Here is a 17550-nt window from a genome sequence, read left to right as displayed (position 1 = left end):
TATGATTGGTTTAACAAAATAACAACACATGTTTTGCCTAGGGTTAACACACATCTGGTGAGTTGCTTAGGAAAAAATGTGGTTGCCTAGTTAATGATAGTGTGTTGCCTGATAATTTCTTGGCAAGTTGCCTGACTTCTATATGACCTCCTTACAAAATTGAAAGAAAACTAAAGTGACTGAATGATCGTGTGCTTCACAAACATAAGAGGAAACTTACCCGCAACTTGCCAAACTCCCCCCGGCCCTTTTTGTCCTTCTTAATGACCTTGGAAATAAGATCAGAATCCCAAACCGACACTCTTGGAACCGTGCTTGCGATCGGTTCGTCCACATCTAATGAGTCCAGATATAACAGCTACATGAGGCAAATCAAACACAAAACGGAAAAGATGAGTAGATGAACAACAAGAGTAGGAAGATGAAAGACTATGAAAAAAAAGATAAAGAGCAAGATAGACTTACAACTAAATGCATGACGCAACAGCAGACTGTGTTTTTATCACCTGCTCCCGCGAATGCCAATTTTAATTGATCAACTACAAACTGGCATACATTCGTCTTCGTTATCGCATCCACATGCATCACAGCAGGAAAACGCCGTGGGGATATGTTCAAACTTGTGGTAGGAGCAAGGAAACATGAGAAGGCGACTGCCAACCAAGCACGTAGGAAATTGTTATTTGCTGCCCCAGCCATATCCTTGATTACCAAGATGTTAGTGTTGGTGAGCCTTTCGTATTGATCTTGAAGATTTTGTACATTTTGGATGAGTAATCTGCTCTATTCTCGTAGCAAACCTTCCTCCCCCTGTTTGGTAGACCCCATATCCTGTGAACACTTGCTGCATCTACTGGAATCTTGCCCCTCTCTATGATGACAAGTTGGGAAATTTCGAGGTCGTAATGCTTCATAACCCACTAACTTAAGTCTTCTGGCATGCTACATGCTGCAATCTGCAACAAACCTCCAAACTCAATTCGAATTACCTCGTCCTTCTGAAATTGCACTAAATCTTTGTTTAGTTTGAACAACCTTGCTAGTGATGCCCTGTTCCTGCGACCCTACAAGTGTGTAAAAATGGGCTAAGTTAAACTTTGTGTGACAGAAATTAGCAAGTATCAATATTATTTCCATGATGATGCGATGTTTGTCCTATACATAATACCATCATTTCTTCTTACAACTTCAACATGCTCAAAACTACTAGTGGCCTTTCTTACGCACGATTTAACAGCCAAAAACCATACCTAGAATTGCTAAAAATTAACACATTCATCTCGCAACTTCTAAAAAGAACACACAAAATCCATACTGCCTTGAAAAAAATGGAATCTGAAAACTTCGATTCATGATGAATGAATACCTCATTTCTGCATGTTTTTCGGCGTTTTGGCTTTGATTCACCCTCCTCTGTGACCTCCTTGCCTTCTTACTCATCATCTTGTGCACTGACATTGCTGTCTATGTCTGACGGGCGACTCCCATGACAAATTATTCCTTTAGTGCGCATACGCTTGTAGCCAATCATAGTTGGGTTCTGTTTCTGTAGTGAGTGTGCCTGCATTGGGGGGAAATGTGTTCATCTGTTTCGCATTGAAAAAGGTCACGGAACTCGAACATGGCAAACATGACAGACACTCCACCGTGCCACGCTCAGAACTCTTACCTCTGCTCCTCGTACACCCTCTTGGTTTGCTTGTAAACCCTGACCATCACTTTCCTTCCTTGCCTCAGACATTTTGGACACTACAAACACATAATACAGTATTTTCAGGTTGCTGATAAAAAAAGGACTTCACTACTTGTAACACTGTAGGTTGCTTATAACACATGAAAAAAGACATTTCCTAGAGCTCGCTGATGAACCATTAAAGCAACACAAACTTAAGTTAGGCAACGAAAACAAACTTACACAGGTACTGATTAGGCAACTTTGGTTCAGGCTAACGAACAATTTCTATGCTGATTTGTGGCAAGTTACTAGAAAAAAAGGGCCTAACAAAAATCTAGAAAAACAAGTCCAACAAATTATGTTTCGAACGCTGCCCCAACAATCTGTAAATTTCAGCAAACTACACCATCATTGATCAGACATCTTATATATTAAGAAAAGTTTGGGCATCTTAAAGCTTGTAATCCTCTTATAGAATTGGCAATTTTGCAGTTTGGAAAAATTGTGATGGAAATATACAACACAGTAATAGATGTCCATAAGAGATACATGCAAAAAACATCAAACAAAAACACTTGTCAAAACACAGCTACGAATTGTTATCATGAGTATAACGGGAAGACACGGTTCAGGGAGCACCATGTGTGGTGCCAAACACAAGGCTAAACAAAAAGCAAGTATTCCGTGAAGTGGTCAGTTGTAGTCTGATACTTTAGCATATGTGTTGCAAATGGCGACCGCTATCGACGCTATTCAATGAAAATTGAACTAAACAAACTCCTTTAAAAGTTTCCGCAACTCATCCAGCCTCAATCAAGCAACCCATACATAAATGTCGAAGCAACTCGGTTAACAACCCCAGTACAGGTAGTTCAAACAGCTCTAACAAATTTTAGCAACTTAAACAACGCTGAACAGGCAACTTGTATACAATGTCAAATCAACTCGGTGAACGCCCCCACGCCTAGTAGTTCAAACAGCTCTAAATTTGCCAACTCATATAGCCACAATCAGGCAACTCATGCACAAAGTCGAAGCAACTCCATAAGCTGTTCAAAGCAACTCTTCAGACAGCTCTATTTCGCCACCTCAAATAGCCTCAATCAGGCAACTCCTGCGCAAAATCGAAGCAACTGCTCAAAAAATCCTAAACGAAGTTCACCAAACATCTGCCAAAAACAAATGCCCATCTCAGACCAAACAGATCTGGCACGATAACTGACAGCACACCACCAAATCCCTCACGGCATGACCCCGAGATTCCCCACCACGAGGCACCACGATTCGTCCCTAACTGAAGCGAAAACCACTACAACCTATGGGCGCGTGATTAAATCCACCTCCATGTTCGCATGAATCCCCGCTAAATCCAAACCCTCCGCAACCGGGCACACGCAGAAAGCAGAGAGAACGGCGGCGATGGGTGCATACCTCAGGATTCCAGAATCATCCAAAACACTAGGCCACCGGACACGTAGCGCCGTCGGCGACCTTCAGCACGCACCCTTTTGGCCCTGGGCGCGACGAGATTGAACCCGTTCCGCCTTATTCTCCGGGGGCCACGCGCACCTACGCACACTCGCGGAGCTCTGTCGCTCAAACACCGCCGCCGCGCACGCCCTCCGCTCTCCGGCAGCCGTCGACGGCTTGGGGGCCGCGGTTGAACTGCGGCTTGGGGGGCTTGGCGTCGAGGAGGGAGGGAGAGAAGGGAAGAGAATGGGGAGCGGATTGGGAGGATTGGGGCGGTGGTCTCGACGGTTTCGAACAGTGAGCCAACGGACAAGGCGTGTGGGTAGTGGTGGGCCTCCCAGGTGAATACGTGTCCGTGGGAGGAGGACGAACCGTTCGTGCCGACCAAGAATACCTGGGCTCGATCGCGCCGATCGGACGGTGATAAAAGGTGAGTGCTGAAACGTGACAACCAGCACTCAGTAGCTTTTTAGCATTTAGGATTCATTTTTTGCCAATACACGAGATTGCATGTCATTTCATTGATAAAAAAGGTAGAAGTATACAAGGACGCGGGCCGTACACAGCGTACGCTACTAGGCGCAGTTACAGCCGCATGTGAGCAGAAGAGAAAAGGGGTTGCCCAGCCCCAGATAACAAAGGGTCAGGTTACACAGATTAAAAATAGGTCAGGTTACAGAGATAATCATGGATCATGTTTACTCCGTCAAAGATCCCATCTTAGCCTTAATCTCCCAAAATCACCATGCTACTTTGGAGTACCACTTATGCAATCAGTAGCCAAATGTACTGAAGGCAAGTTCAGATCAGAAGCGAGAGAAAGTCCTTGGCCGAGTGCAATCGTCTTCAGATCACAGGTGTCGAGTCTAATTCACTGGGCTTGGCTGCCTCAATCAGTAGCCGGGTTGTGTCTCTGCCGCTTGGCTGGCTCTGACCTATCACCACATGTCGCCGCTGCCTCGGCTTGTGCCCGGTCAAGGGCACGTTGCTCCTCGACGGAGGTCATCGCAAAGCGGCACACTGGGCAGCGACGGTTAAAGCGAAGCCAGTCGAAGATGCAGCGCTGATGGAAGGAGTGGTAGCAGGGCATCCTCCTCAGCTTCTTTCCGCCTTCCACGAAATCCTCAAGGCACACCGCGCAGATTTGTTCCCTTGTCTCGCCGACTGCCGGAACAAACAGATCCAACATGGCTGGCCCGGAGGCCCGGTCCCTATGTCTTCTTTCATATTCCATGCTTTCCCTCTCACGCAATTCTGCAGCCAGTTCCTGGCGCAGTTCTTCTCGATCTCTTGTCCTTTCCCTCTGAAACTCGTCAATTTGTTCCTGGCTCCACCCCCACCTTCTTCTCGTTTCAATCATAGCCTCATCTAGGAGACGATCTTGATCGACAGAATCCATGTCTAGACTTGTCTAGTTTAGTTCTCGACTTCAGGAGAGGGAGCAAATTCCACCAAGATGCTAGAAAAGCCGATAATATATCAAAAGCTTGAGGCGGGGCCTGTGTCCGTCTTCCAGTGCAAATCGGATTGGATTACTAACACGCACGCGTGTTGGGAGGCTATTTGCATTTCCGCGTGCGATACAATTCGATCGGCCTGCAGGCTAATTCCAATCCAACTCTTTAACAGAGGGGATTGAATCCGTTGCATGTGCGTGAAGATCCAGTTGATATCCTGAAATTTCCTGTCGCTGAAAGAGAGATGTAGATCCAATCGTGTAACGACCTGGAGGAGAGGGGAATCTAGATCGTACGAAGGGAGAAGCTGATCCGCACAGAAGCAGATCTTTCGTTTTTGGAAATAATACTCCGAAGGGAAATAGTATATTATTAGAGCTGACGTTCGATCTGGGCCCGAGCGAACGAATCGTTTTAATCTGGAAGGTTTGATTTTTTTTAAATTTTTTTTAGGATTTTGGAAGGTCTGATCGATCGAACGTTTCCGTTCGGTGGGGCAATCCTCCAAGCGCGACCGGCCCGATAAGGCGCTAGCCTTTGCTGGGCGTCCCTTGCTGGGCCTCCCCCATCGTATTACCTTGTGCCAAAAAATTAAAATAAATCCAAAAACAGACAGTCAGTAAAAAAACAGAAACCCTCAAAAAAAAAGTAAAAATAAAACAGAAACGCTTGCTATAAAAATAATAAAGAACACGAACAAAGATATATCCTACAAAAACTGGTGGCATGACAAAAAGTAATGACATTTTTGCCATGGCAACAATTTTATAGGTGGCATGGCAAAAGTAATGACATTTTTGCCATGGAAAAATTTGTGTTGGTTACATGGCAAAAAATTGGATTCGATACATTGCAAAAGAGTTTTATAAGATTTTTGCCATGACAAAAAGCTTTAACTAATTATGAATTGCAATGATATTTGCCATGTGCAAACATCTTTAAAATTTGCCATGGGGTGAAAACCTAAAGTAGCGCACAATTTGCCATGACAGATACTCCCTCCGTTCCAAAATATATGACTCAACTTTGTACTAAATAATAATTTAGTACAAAGTTATTACAAAGTTGGGTCATCTATTTTGGAACGGAATCATGGATTGGTTGTATGTCAATACGAAGAATTGCTTAATAATTCTGATGAACTCTTGTAGACCATGGCAATACGAACATGTTTTGGATGTAAAAAAAAAAACTTAAAGAACAAGGCATGTTTATTTGCCGTGGGAACAAAAACATGACAAGTTGCAATCACAAAAAACCAATTTGCCATGGCAGAAATGCCGAGACATGACATTTTGCCATTAGAAAAAATTGGAGACATGGCAAAATTTAAGGGATCCTTAGCAATTTTGACAAATTTGCTGCTAAATGTACGGGAGCGGAGAAGGTACTGGAGGTTCTTGGCGGGTTCCGGCGCGAGTTGGTGGGGATTAATTTTTTACCGAATTTAGTTGTCCAAATTAAAAAAAACTTCCCTTGATTAAATTTGTACCAAATTTAGTTGCCTTGCCAGAAACCACAAGCATGATTTCTCGAAAATGAATTTGCCATCTGAAAAAATGACTACAAGTAGTATATAGCATTGGAAAAAAGAACTCATCAATAAGACTGTAACCTGGTGCACTTGCAGTCAGTCACCACCACCAATGGGGCATTCTGAAACAAAAATGCTCCAGTGCAGCTGTGGTTCCGATTGAGGTGTGCCCTATAGTCTTACATAAGTCAAACAAACTAACAAGGGTTCAGCAATCAGCAGCAAGCAGCTGCACAACTGCATCACCCCCTATCTTACTCCCTCAGATACAGCAGCAATTGAAACGCAGAAAGGTAATCAACCAGACAAGCCAATGATACACTCTGAACCCGAGAACAGCATATGAAGTATACAAATTGCGGGGCACGGCAGGGGGAGTGAACAGGGGCGTACCTGCCCACGACGTGAGGACGGAGGCGATGGAGGTGCCGACGGTGAAGACCATGCGGCACTGCAAAGGCGGCGGCGGCCTAGGGGGACGCGGCGCGGGCAGCGAGCCGCAGGGGGGTCGGCGTGGCTCGTGGTCGCCTTCGTCGTCGCCTTGGCACTCCCCTTCTCGCCTTCCGCCTCTGGTCCTGCGCCTCCCCCGAGTATTTCTTCTTGCTTCACCGTCCGTTTTCTGCCCCTCTCAGGGCGGGAGATCGCGCCGCCCCGGCGGCGTCGGATGCACGGTCGCGACCGTCGGAGGAGCGTCCGCAAGGTCGAGGAGGAGCGGAGTGCGGAGCTGCGGGAGTAGAGTACGCCGGAGGGCGGGACGATAGTGAAAGCGGGAGGAATGGCGGAGCTCGCGCGAGCCGGGGCAGGGTGCCTCACCGCAGAAAAGTGAGGGGAAAGGAAGAGGAGTGGGGTGAGCGCCGTGAGGCCTATAGCTGGCCAAACGGGCCGCCCCGGCACGGCCCATCCTAATCGTGTCTGGCACGGCCCGGCCCGCCAAGGCACGATTATTATACGGGCCGTGCCGTGCTGGCCCGCGTGCTGCAGCCTGCAACCCAGGCACGGCCCAGTTAGTAAACGGGCCGGCACGTTGGCCGGTTTAGCACGGTGGGCTGCATAATTTTAGCCTGTTATTTGACGCACTGAGCGTTTTTAGCCTACTTTTACATGTTGGACCATATATATATGTATAAAAAAATAAAAAAAAACGTAATCGGGCCGTGCCGTGCCGGCCCGTGTGCCCAGCCTCCAAGCCCAGGCACGGCCCAGGGCGTGCCGCGTGCCTGGCCCGGCCCATTTAGCCCGTGCCGTGCCTGGCCCAAGGCGGGCCGTGCCGGCGTGCTCACGGGCCGGCCCGAAAAAACCGGCCCGTTTGGCCAGCTATAGTGAGGCCCTGCTCCACCTTGCACAGTGCTGAAGTCAGAAGCTTTTCATCCTACGAGGGGGATTCGTCAGGGAGATCCAATCTCTCTATACCTCTTCTTGTTAGCAGCAGAGGGCCTATCGTGCCTCTTAAAATCCCAAAATCAATCATCCCAGCTCAGCGGCATTAAGGTGGCACCGTCGGCTCCGGCGGTGAATCACCTTTTATTCGCGGATGATAGCCTGCTGTTTTTCAGGGCGAGTGTTGATGGAGCGGAAGCAGTATCAAACCTGTTGAATACATATTGTTTGGCATCAGGTCAACGGATCAACAAAGATAAATCTACAATCTTTTTTAGCAAGGGAAGCCCAGAGATAGTACGTGCTGCGGTCAAAGGCCATTTGCAGGTCCCTAATGAATCATTGAGCGACAGATATTTGGGTTTGCCAACAGACGTGGGCCACTCAAAAAAGGGTACTTTCAAATATTTGAGTGACAGAGTTTGGGACAAGGTAAAAGGTTGGATGAGCAAATGCCTATCAGCAGGTGGAAAAGATGTGATAATTAAATCAGTGGTCCAGGCCATCCCGGTGTTCTCGATGTCATGTTTCAAACTCCCAAGAGGTTTATGTGATCATATAAAATCCATAATCAGGAAGTTTTGGTGGGGGGTGCAAACAGGGACAACGTAAGCCGGCTTGGGTTTCCTGGGATGTGATGACACGTCCTAAACATCTAGGCGGGCTAGGATTCAGGGATCTTGAGATCTTCAATCTAGCCCTGTTGGCTCGCCAAGCCTGGCGAATACTACAAGAACCAATGAGTTTGAGCGCAAGAATTTTGAAGGCCGCATATTATCCAAACAATTCGGTTCTTGATGCGGAGTTGGGACCAAGGCCGTCTCAGATTTGGCGGGCTATATTGGAAGGACGTGATTTGTTGAGGCAGGGGCTCATTCGTCGGATTGGTAATGGGCAATCAACGGAGATTTGGACGGATAACTGGATTCCGAAGGAGATGACGCCACGGCCTATTGTCTCGTTGGTTCCTCACCCTCCCAGGCACGTTTCGGAGCTGCTCTCCCCGGCGACAGCCTCATGGAATGAGGGTTTGGTCCGGTCCGTGTTTTTGCCTATAGATGCTGAGGCCATATTGAAGATTCCGGTATGCACCCGCAACGTTGAGGACTTTTGGGCGTGGTATCCGGACAAGAAAGGCAAATTTAGTGTCAGTTCGGCTTATAAGTTTTTGCTCAAGACAAAATTACAGAGGGAGGAGTGGTTAAATGGAAGTAGCGGAACATCTCACACCGAAAAGGACGAAAAAGCTTGGACTTCCTTGTGGAAATTTAAAATCCCGTCGAAGGTGAGGATCTTTCTTTGGAGGTTAGCTCATCACTCACTCCCTACAACGGATGTCCTGAAAAGAAGAAACATGTCAGAGAGAAAAGTTTGTCCGTTGTGTGGATGTGAGGATTCTTGGAGACATGCGTTGGTAGCATGCACAATGTCTCGCTGCGTGTGGGCTCTTTCGGAGGAAAACTTGGTGTCAATCATGGCTGAAAATGATGAATCCAACGCAAGAATATGGCTGTTTGATCTATATGAAAAGCTGGACCAAGCTAGCTTCACAAGGATGGTCATCACACTATGGTCTATATGGTTTGCGAGGAGGAAGGCTATCTATGAATCTATATTCCAGAACCCCCAGCAAACGGCTTCTTTTATAAATAATTATATCGATGAGCTAGGTCACTTAGTTGTGCGAAGAGTGCGCGAACAATCTGTACCTGCACCACCACAACCGAAAAGGTGGCTTCCTCCTCCTACAGGCTCTGCAAAAATTAATGTTGACGGGGCTGTGGGTCGCTCACGGAGAGGAGGAGCGGTTGCTGCCTTTTGCCGTGACCAGGATGGGCACTATCTGGGCTCCTCGGCTATGGTTTATTATGGTATGACGGACCCTCTAACCCTGGAGACATATGCATGCCGGGAAGCTCTTGCTCTAGCAGATGACCTAGGACAACAGAAGATTCACGTGGCATCGGACTGCCAAGAAGCGGTTAATGATATCAACAGGGGTACAGGAGGCCCCAATGCATCGTTGGTACATGAAATAATGAACCATTGTAATAGTTTTATTACTTGCTCTTTTGTTTTCGAGCGCAGGAACTTCAATTATGAAGCTCATAATCTCGCCAAATTTGCTTGCAACCTAGATATAGGTAGACATGTTTGGTTGCGCAATCCTCATGATCCCGATCTTGTACCTATGACGATTGCTTCTGAATAAATAAAGGAGGCGAGAATTCTCAAAAAAAAAAACCTTGCACAGTGCTAAAGACTGTCACATTTAAAACAATAATGAGGCTAGCCAACTCACCTCCACGAGGCTCCCCCGATTGGCCCTTGGTTGGTCATCGGATTTGTCTTTCTGACTTGTCTGGCCCGTTGGATTTCACCTTGCGGTCAAACTATTTTCACCTCGCAGTCGTTTTTACTGACCAATGACGAGTGGGCTCGTCTCGCACGCTCGTTGGCTGGGTTGGCCGCGCCCGCGTGCAGGAGGTTTTCCCCAATCCACACCCCGCGTTCCCCAGCCAATCCATCCTCGCCTCGTCCCACTCCCGCATCAGCCACCACCCAAACCCTAGCCCACTTTCCCCTCAATCCCCACAACATCTCCCGCCTCAATCCCTCCACCTCGCGTCACCACGGCCTCCGCCCCGGAGCCTCGCCGCCTGCTATTCCTCGCCGCCCCTGCGAGCTCGGTGGCGGGATGAATGGATAGGGGAGGTGGGCGAGGAGGGTTACTCCACCCACCAGATCCACGCCGCCCCTGCCCAAATCCTCTCCGCGTGCGCTGCACCCAATCCCGTCCTCGCTCGTCTCGTCCGACGGCCAGGTCCCCATCCTCCTGCGGTTCCCCTCCCTTTCTTCCTTCTCCTCCCTCACGACACGCCTCATGTCTCCATCTCGCGTCCTTGCTGCCGCCACAGCCTCTCCAGGAGGCTCGCCCTCCGTGCTGCAAAGCAGCAGGCCCGAACCTGGAGGAGGAAGAGGAGATCCCGGGGTCTAGACGGTGGCTCGGTACAGTTCCTTTTCGATATGTTCTTCATGGCGCCGATGGCTTCCACGGTGCAGAGGAAAGTATGCGTGCCTTCTGCTGGAAAGGGCTCGGTGGTAAGTTTGGCTTGTTCTCATATCTCAGCGAGTCATGTATTTTGTATGCATCTATCCTGCTGGGATTAGTTTGATATTTTTCCCATTGGACACTCTCCTATCTGAATATTTGTCTTATCTATTTGATGTCGGTTCACATGCAGGTTGGGAGAGTAGCGCCATGAATGATGAATGTTGGCGATCTTTTTATTGTGACACAACGCTTTCGAGTTTCATGAGACATGGCCATTCTCAAAGGGTAGTTATTGGTGTTGCCATATTCATTCATGAATACTACCTTATACCAACTATTATTATTTAGCTTTCTTAAGATATGCCTCTTTCATACTCTGCGAAGAACAAATTATGCATGCATATCTTCATGCGTGATATGCCTCCTTTATATTAAGAAAACCATTTTTTGCAGGTTTAAACTCCACATGGTCAGTAGAATGGGTATCTAAAAGGACCAAGATCTAACTGAGTTAAAAAAGTACGTTGCCACTGCCTCGGTGTTTATAACAGTGGTGCTTGTTCTGAATTGAATGATCTATGGATGGTAAAAACCTCTCTCTACACTAGAATGATGTGTTGATTGATCCATGTACGGTTTGTGTGATATAATCATACAAATAGTCTTGCATTACTTTTCTAGCTCAATGCTCTCTTCTGAATAGGGGTTTGTGGCTGCAGGTGAAGGATGTGCGGACAATAAGGAGATGGAAAATGAAGCAATGCTATGGGAGAAAATTGAGGGAGAACAGTTGGCCGCCGTCCATGAATGGGAAGGCAGCAGACCTGTGGTGTTTGCAGAATCAACAGGAAAAATGACCCTCCAAGCTCCAGGATGGACTAAAAGGTATCTTTGAATATTGCATCTTCTCAGGATTATTGAAGTAGATATGTCTTAACTAGAAGTAGGGGCGATTCAACTATTTTGGTCAGTTTCGGAGGATCCTATTCCTATATGACAAAAAATAATTACACAAAGTACACTGATTGTTTCTGAAAATGGAAAGTGAAACCAATTAGTTAGGTACAGGACAAGGTACACGCAAGCTGAACAAAGGGAGGAGTGGGGAAGAGTGGTGTTTGAGGTTAAGGTGACTGATAGTGGCACTGAATTTTAGTGTGTGTGGACCTTTTGACCACGTGGGTGTGCTCTGTCATATAATGAAGGTATAAAATTGCTAGCATGCTATGACAGTTTTACATTGATGATGGTTAGGCTAGCCTACTCCCTGTAGATTTTACAGTGAAAAATTGAAGGAATATGGTAAACCATTTTATTTATTTTTCGAGAAGTGCAAGATCCTAGGTTTTCATTCGATGTTACTGATAATTGTCAATAAATAATTATATGCAAGATTGTTTGTTGATGACCAGTAAATTTGTCAAAGTGGGATTTTAGAATATAAAAATATGTTTACTATTGATTTTGTTTAATATCTAAAAATGCAGACCAGTTCTTTAGTGAATTTTAAAATTTCCCTTCTTTATAGACAAGGTTTTAGTTTTGTTTGGTTGTTAATCTGGTGTATACAGAGATTTGTTACCAGCCTATGGGAAAAACATCACTATCTATTTATTCTCTCACATGAGCGCAAATGAATGAGCCTCAATGTCTCCAGGAAATTTTATGTAGACATTAATCCATCACTTTCATGTCATGTTATACTTTTCTAGGCTTTTTTTGTCAGATAATATATGATTTGGGATCTATGTTTTTGAGTCGTCTGTTGGATGCCAATGAAAATCTGGTGAAGGTATTTCTTTAGTTTGAGAGCGTTGACCGGTTCTGCTGAGGACAAATCCAAACAGATAGTTCTCTGGTTCTCTAGATTATAATTAATAGGATGGAAGTTTAGGTTTTCTGAAGATGTTTTCCTTGGAGAGGCGGGGTCTGCTTTGGTTTCTTACTCTTGGGCTCTTCCCTAAAATACTTGACCGGATGCCACTGATAGTTAATTAATACATTAATAGCTTGGATGGTTCTGTATTTTTTCTCTTTAGATTTATAACTCTTCAAGAATTATAATGGAGTATTTTCTAGGTTATCTTGATCTAGAGCTTTTATCGCCTCTTCAGTAATCTACTGGAGAAAAACTTTGACGTGAAGCATCCCGTCGGATATCTATTCCTACCAATACATATACCTGCTATTTGCTGTCATGTGTAATGCATACTATATGGTATGGTATCCACTTATTCAGGATTCCTCTGAAGTAAGGAATTTGTATTACCAGAAGTATTATCTAAGTGATATTTTTCGGGATTGGTGTACTTCTGCTCTTGGTAGGAGATCCTTGACCAGGACACTATTCTACAAAAGGTAATAACTGAGAATTCATGGGCAATGTAAAATTTGCAGCACGATATTTTGAGGCAGTAGCTACTCAAGCGTTAAAATGATTAACTGAATGGATCTCTTACACGCCAGCAGCAAATGGTTGAGAAAGATCTAAAACTCGGAGAGAAGAGAGAGGGAAAAGAGAACGGGGAGGCGAGGAGCACCTGCATCACATCATGTGGCTGCAGCAGGTCGGCCTCCGTCATCGGCTTCTTCCTGCTAGGACAGGGCAGGACAGGGTGTGGCGACAAGGAGTGGTAGACAAGAAGGGCGATGTAGTAGTTGACGAGGACGGCGATGGAGATAGCGAGCAACGTGAGGAGGAAGTGGAGGTCGGTGGGGAAGGCCTCCCGCCCGCGAGATCACCACCATGCCTTCTCCGACTACTTGCTGCTTGACAACATGATCAGAAGCTCATTATCGTCTTGTCTAGCATTGCTGTTATTCTAAACCTGGTCCGGCCTCAAAATAAACTGAAATAGGGGAGTTGTTGGTCAAACAAATAATTCTGCATGTTTGGACACTCAGTTTTCTGCACTTTAGTCATCTGTATGGTTTGTGTTCATGAATAATCAGTGGCTGGCATCATTTTATATTTGCACCGTTTGAGTGCTGATTACAGTAGGTCTACATTTTTTAGTCAAAGTGTTTTTAGGTTACTTTGTTCTTTCAGTTTTCTGTCAGTAGTTTGTTCAATTCGTATGCTTGGGATTTGTTTGATTGACGGACCTTAAAGCTGATGCAATAATGCTTGCCAACCAAAAGGCGGTTCTTCTGTTAATTTTTTCGATCCTCTTTTTTTATTTAGATAAAAAGGAATGCTATTGCTTATGTTCTCTGACGAACTGTACCTTGAATTCTTGGTTTTGCAATTCACTGAAGAATCGTCCATCACAAACTCTATTCATTGAGAACTTTACCTGGATATGCTAAAGCTTGCGCACTGAGATTTGTTGTTCAGTTAGCGCTGGAGTTGTGCAACTCCCATGTAGTTTTCTAATGTGTCAACAAACTGAAAATTGCTGATCCTTCTCACTGCAGATTGTGTCATGAGCTCGAAGACATTAAGGCACTGTTAGTTAAATGTTCCAATTCTTGTGTACAAGAAGCTACATGGTGGCTCATGAGATAGATGCACTAGCTCAATCATCAGATCTTGGTGATGTAATGATGCTTGGCTAGGCTTTAGTATGTCAGAGATTAGAGGAGTTGCATGTGAATATATGTTGGAATAAGAGAATAGGGAAAAGGCTCAATACAGTGTTGTAACGACCAAAACAAACAAAAACGAAGATTATAGTGATGGATCTTCACATCCAGATAGGCAAGGGAAGCCTTTTCTTTTGAAATGCAATGTACCTCTTACATTACATAGACCATGCCAGTTAGTTTCTGGCAGCCGATGAGAATGAACACAACCATTTGTTCCTTGTCTGCCATGTGTATTTTTGCTTTGTCCTCTGCTTCTGATAAGGCAAGACAGATCAAACCAACACAATAATCCTCTGACACTTCATTATATTATGAAAAAACACCGATTTTCCATGTCAGGGTAGTACTATGTCAAACTGATGCTTTGTACTACATGTTCTGGTGTATACCCTGGCAATATTAGGCATTTGCATTGTCCTTTGATTTGTTTGTTCATATGGCATTTGTTTCTTTTCAGTTATAGCCACTTTTATGTCTGATTCGAACCCATCCATTTGTCTTGTTTTCATTTGTTTCTTACAAGTTCTTTCTGAAAAGATGTTGTCTTTCAGTTGTATATTCATTCTCTTGATTTTATTTGTTTCTTATGCAAGGGTTCTCTCAAAAATTATTTTTGTAGGCAAGACGAAACTGAAAAGGTCATTTGGGACAAGTGGAAGGAGGAAAGCCGCCGTAAGATCGATAGTAACTTGCCTCCGCTCTAACAAGAACATTGGAACTATCAAATTGGAACTATCGAATTCAAACTCCTAGATGTCTATGTCAGGATGTAGGACTTTCTCCAGGCAGAGATATCCCCTCTGATCTTTTCATGAATACTTTCACCCTTTTTTCTGTAAAGTGCTGTTGATTTTAATAAAATCCCTCTGTTCAAAAAACAATATAATTTCTAGCTCCTACAAGAGCTTGTTCATTCAGACCTTTCCTTACATTTTAACTATGGTAGTGACCTCTTTTATTTTTCTATGTAACGATCACATGCATAAATGGTTGAAAATGGTGTCTGAATGGCGCATTTTTAGCTCATTTTTTACCATGCACCTAAATAATTTCTAGAACTTAAAATATATTAAATAAACGCAAATGGTTTCAAAACAGTCGTGTTTGAATTTTTTCTTGGGCCATTTGGTCCTATGTTATTCGAATAAGATCACATAATATGCATGCTCAAGTATATATTTTCAAAGATAAAGTATCCTTCATTTTTCATCTTCAAGGGTTCGAATTAGTCCCTAAGTGGTTGCTAAAATCTACTTATATTAAAGTTAAATATTTTCAAAACACTTCAAGTTGACATGGTATCTGTGCTTTCTTAAACATAAAGTTGTTGAAAAATGCAAAATATTTCAACGTGCACATGGTTTCAATTGGGCTCTATGATGCGTTAAATTTGTTACCATATGTGCTTGCCCACAACTAAAACAACTAAACCATGAATTTTCTTTTCAATGTGAACATGGATTTAGTGTGTCTCTGCGCCAGTTTTCAAGCACATGTCAAATACTTTCAAGCGCATAACCATATTTTCAATATAGCATGATTTAACATATGAGCTTTCTACTATCAATATTGAATATGTCCTTGCAAAATGAAACTATTTTCATCGACAACATGTCTTTAGCGGGTCTCTGCGTCATTTGGCGCAACTGGTTACCTAGTAGGGAAAAAAGACGATGGGGTAAAGTAAGTAAGAGAAGAGAGATGGCTGTGGTGACCTAGAAAGAAACAATCCCAAACGCGGGAGCCTAGGAAAAACACTTAAATAAAAGAAGACCGCCAATGCATGGATAACTTTTGTTACTAAATCATAAAATGAAGAATGCTTAACTACAACAAGTTAAGCACCTTTGCATTGGGGACTTTAGTTGCTTAACTCTTTAATGTACTTAGCACCTCATCTTAGCACTAGTGCATTGATGGGGTCTGAGGAGGAAAAGTTGTTTGTTCGCTGCGTTGGTTACTGCACGAACGTTTCCAAATGATGACCTCGCACCAGGCTCCGGTCCAGACTCGTGCAATTTGATTAGATGGGGCTAAGAGCATTCCTGGAGCCAAACCAAGAGCAATTACAATAATAATCTTATGTAAGCAGGCTATAAGACTTTAGCCCTGTTTGTTCGGGCTTTTTGCTTTTGTTGTTGTAGCTTTTTCATTTTAGTAAAAAAGCTACAAAAGCTTCTAAATATGTGCTTTTTTTTCTTATGAATCAAATATTGTTATCCGTATAGTTACTAATCTTCCATGATTATTGTGAAGCTCCTGGTGAATCGGTGGTGTGGTAGTCGTGTGGGTCAACATTTGAGAGGGGGTGAACTGACGGATGGTAGCTGGGTCCACGTGGTCTGTGTTGCGTGCATTGGTTGTGCGTGTGGACATGTATCTTAGTCGGTTCAAGGTCTAGCATCAGGGGAGGGATTCTGGTGTTGGGCGGTCTGCGCTTATGGGAGGGTCTCCGTCTCCCCGCTAAATGTGGGATTCAGGCATCCGGCTCACTGGCAGGCACGGCTAAAGGAGCCAAGCGGCGGTGACGGCTGAAGGAGGCGAGCCGACCAAGACCTCGCCGCCCGTGCAGGATGCCGCAGAAGCCGGCGTTGAGGCCCTGGCGACACAGATCGGCCCCGGCTTTGTGATCTTCTTTCCCCTTGCTCTCCGGCAATGTCTCCGGTGCGCGCCATGTGGTGTTGCTCCAGTCAATGGGGTGTGCCTGCTGACATCGGATGATCAGCTTCGGCAGCAAGCCCGCGCTGTCGAGTTCTTTGCGGGCCGGCGCACGTATTGGACGGAGACCGACCAGCTTGTCCCACTTGTCTGCTGCAGAACGCCTACAGTCAGCCAAGCGCTGTGCCGGCTCAATGTCAACTGGAAGCCGTCTTTTTGGCATGCGGGCACGACGGGCTCCATGAGAAGTGCATCGTCGAGTGGCTCAAGGCCGTGCATCTGACATGCCGTGATTGGAGATTGTCGTGCCGCTGCTAGCCAAATGCGCATGTTCGATGACTCGATTAGTCATAGGGGCGGACCTACATGAAGCTACCCCGAATCCCTGATACACAATGGGATTTTCTGGCGGCGATTAGCAAGTCTAGCGAGCATTGGTGTAACACCCTCAGTGTCATGCTATAGTGACCTCACACTAATGGTGCCATGTCATCAAGTTTAACTAAGCCAAATTGTCACTTGATAAAAAACCAAAGCCAAATTCCAAATTAATATAAAGTCAAAATATTAATTATCCAAGCAGCAAACCAAAAAGTGTTCATAATATTGCAAAAGTTCCCAAGGCTATTATAAAAATAAAACCAACATTTTTTTAAACTCCAAAAATGTCCCTAGCTATTTTCGAAATGACCCAGTAGCACCCATCCATCAAATTTACATTCAAACCAAATTTCAA

At 44.9% G+C, this 17550-nt stretch overlaps 1 protein-coding gene and 1 long non-coding RNA gene across 6 annotated transcripts; one reads left to right on the top strand and one right to left on the bottom strand.

The window, feature by feature from the left end:
• Positions 1-557: 557 nt before the first annotated feature.
• Positions 558-7834, bottom strand: LOC123114694 (uncharacterized). The gene is made up of 6 exons (XM_044536132.1): positions 7815-7834; positions 7655-7723; positions 6530-7118; positions 1670-1749; positions 1367-1561; positions 558-1064 (listed from the first exon to the last, which is right to left on the bottom strand). Exons 1-5 carry the CDS (start codon positions 7832-7834, stop codon positions 1528-1530), a joined length of 792 nt encoding a protein of 263 aa, XP_044392067.1. The 3' UTR covers positions 558-1064; positions 1367-1527.
• A 2166-nt stretch (positions 7835-10000) lies between these two features.
• LOC123110714 (uncharacterized) lies at positions 10001-13725 on the top strand. 5 transcript variants are annotated; one of them, XR_006453559.1, is made up of 6 exons: positions 10001-10337; positions 10432-10615; positions 10759-10853; positions 11022-11153; positions 11288-12926; positions 13038-13725. It is a non-coding gene; the product is annotated as an uncharacterized lncRNA (long non-coding RNA). The 5 variants fall into 5 exon arrangements; XR_006453558.1 differs by having other exon boundaries at positions 10004-10615; positions 11288-11453; positions 12648-12926; XR_006453560.1 differs by having other exon boundaries at positions 10005-10615; positions 11288-11453; positions 12808-12926.
• The last annotated feature ends 3825 nt before the right edge of the window (positions 13726-17550 follow it).

This window comes from Triticum aestivum, chromosome 5B, assembly GCF_018294505.1.
Source record: "Triticum aestivum cultivar Chinese Spring chromosome 5B, IWGSC CS RefSeq v2.1, whole genome shotgun sequence".
In the NCBI taxonomy this organism is placed as follows: domain Eukaryota; kingdom Viridiplantae; phylum Streptophyta; class Magnoliopsida; order Poales; family Poaceae; genus Triticum; species Triticum aestivum.
The sequence above is the reverse complement of the archived record's forward strand: the minus strand, read 5'-3'. Positions and strand labels throughout refer to the sequence as shown.